The following is a 2,235-nucleotide window of genomic DNA, read 5'->3' as shown; positions in this document are numbered from 1 at the left end:
AAGAAGGCGTGTCCACGTGTGTTTCGAAACATATGTAGAATATAATATAACGTAACAGTAAAGAAACTCAAATACGTAAGATGTTGACTTTAGAAACTTTCCTTGAAAGTATTTCCCAGTCACACACACTTTACAACCTTCAGTCCAATCCATTGGGAGTATTTTCCATTGGTACACATTCTACAACCACCTCTATTTCCAGTCTTATGCACTGTGCAGTCTCTTCAAATCCTGGTGAGTGTTTCCCTGTTATATCAAAGAGTATTAAAAGGAAAGAGAGCACAGTATGCTCATTGTGAACGTAAATATTTTGAAAACCAGCGATACACCCTTATGTATATGCTGCTTTGTGATGATGCCCGCTCCTTTGCGTTGTCACTTTCAGTTACTTAGAGTGACGGGGGGCGTGACATATTTACAAATGGGACTGTGCTCTCTTTCCTGTTTGTACTTTTTGGTGTTATGTATACTTATTTAACTTCATCCCAGCTTCTCCCAGTTTGATGCATTGTGCTTCCTCAACTCTCAGTCATTGCTTTCCAGTTATACACATGGCACAACCTTCTCCACTTCTGATCACCATTTCCCAGTTCTGCCCTCCACTTCTGATCAGTATTTCCAAGATTTACACACATCCTTTGTATTTGAAAGTCATACACACTGCATTTCTGCCACTCCGTAAGGAGTATTCACAGTTTCTTTGCAACCGCCTCCCTCTTTGAATTTAGACATCACGTTTCATAAATACTTATTTTTCAGTGCGGCTACCAAAGCGTTGATGATGAGCAATGACCGTTTGACAAATGCAGCTAATGGCAGTGTCCGATCCTATGTGAGCGTGCCAAGACTTGCGAAAAGCCAATCAGGCGAATTAAGACACAGTCGTCCTAATTCTACAGGAGGTAATATACTGTAAATCTATTTTGTACTCTGCTTGTCATATTTATACATTATAGTAATACACACACATACACACACCCTTTGTAGTGTGTGTGTGTATGTATATATATACACATCTAGATGTGTATAAGAGACAGATCTAGACCCACATTGATAGTTGACTGCAGACCTTTTCCCCAGCACCTATTAAAGTGAAAACCAGTATCAGTGAACAAATTAAGAAAATTGACTTTTTCACATATTCATATTCTCCACATTATAAGCTGTAAAATGATGGGTCATTTATTGCCAAAGTTATGACTATATATTAAGTATTACGCCTTCTCTGTACTTAAGTACTGAAATGTGCCAATTACTCTGTTTAACATTTGGCAGCAGTATGCTGGTTTTGGAATGGCAAGCTTTGTATGTTTCTCATGCTATTGCTGCGAAGCAGCCAATTCATATTCTTGACAGCAATTTGACCTCTGAAAGGTCATTGTTTGTCAAAAAACAAGGGCCTAAGATGACTGAAAATCGGAGTTTCCTTCTTTCGTTCTGCCGGGTAAAATCAATTACTTTAGGTGACGTTTGTAGACTAACCTACACGTACCAACGTCCGCATGTCACGATGCTTGAGTATTACTATTCAGCATTTTTACTGTATTTCTAGGTTTCCTATTTCTACGTTTAATCGGCCCATGTCTCTGCCACAATATTTTGAGGCCAATATTATTTACGAACCCAGTTAAACTTATTTACTAGCCTATTTCAGCGTGCTAATTATTACATTTAGGCAACGCTTTTTGTAGACTGGCATACACGGTACCAACGCTCATTTTTACTATGTTTCTACGTCAGCTCGAGATGCTTGAGTATTACTATTCAGCGTTTTTACTATAACCATGGGCGGTATAAATATCAACTCAAGTTTTGGCACAGTATTTTGAGGCCTATAGTATTTACGAACCCAGTTAAACTTATTTATGTCAACGTGCTAATTATTACATTTTAAATTTTAAAACAATAATTAAAAATGTATTATACTAGGGGGCTGCGAAACTGTGGCCAAGTTGACTTGGTACCGAGTTGACTCGAATTCGATCATGCTTACGTTGTGTGGTGCGTTGGCAGTCAACTCGCCTCTACAAATTCGCCCCTAGAAAATTCGCCGCCTTGAAAACTCCCCATACTAAATCATCTCACCAAATAAAAAATCCTACTCTAGGCCTAGACTAGCTAGGATGGTATAGGCCTAGCCTTGAAGGGACAATGGTCCCAATGAAAAACAACATCGCTCCTTGATAGCTAACATTGTCTATTTAACATCACAATAATTCATTATTAGACCTATAG

The 2,235-nt window shown here is 38.5% G+C and overlaps 1 protein-coding gene across 3 annotated transcripts in view; it reads left to right on the top strand.

The window, feature by feature from the left end:
• The window catches only part of LOC117104268 (golgin subfamily A member 4-like), a 35,008-nt gene that overhangs the window by 29,649 nt on the left and 3,124 nt on the right, over positions 1–2,235 (top strand). For all 3 annotated transcript variants that reach the window (XM_033245009.1, XM_033245008.1, XM_033245010.1), the window contains one exon: positions 754–902. In XM_033245009.1, the coding sequence (XP_033100900.1) occupies positions 754–902 (149 nt within the window). The remainder of the gene's footprint in view (positions 1–753; positions 903–2,235) is intronic.

The sequence above is a fragment of the Anneissia japonica genome, unplaced genomic scaffold (genome assembly GCF_011630105.1).
Source record: "Anneissia japonica isolate Jap-2015-1 unplaced genomic scaffold, ASM1163010v1 scaffold5280_len750649_cov202, whole genome shotgun sequence".
Classification (NCBI taxonomy): domain Eukaryota; kingdom Metazoa; phylum Echinodermata; class Crinoidea; order Comatulida; family Comatulidae; genus Anneissia; species Anneissia japonica.
Note: the sequence above shows the minus strand (reverse complement) of the source record. Positions and strands in the feature narration are given on the sequence as shown.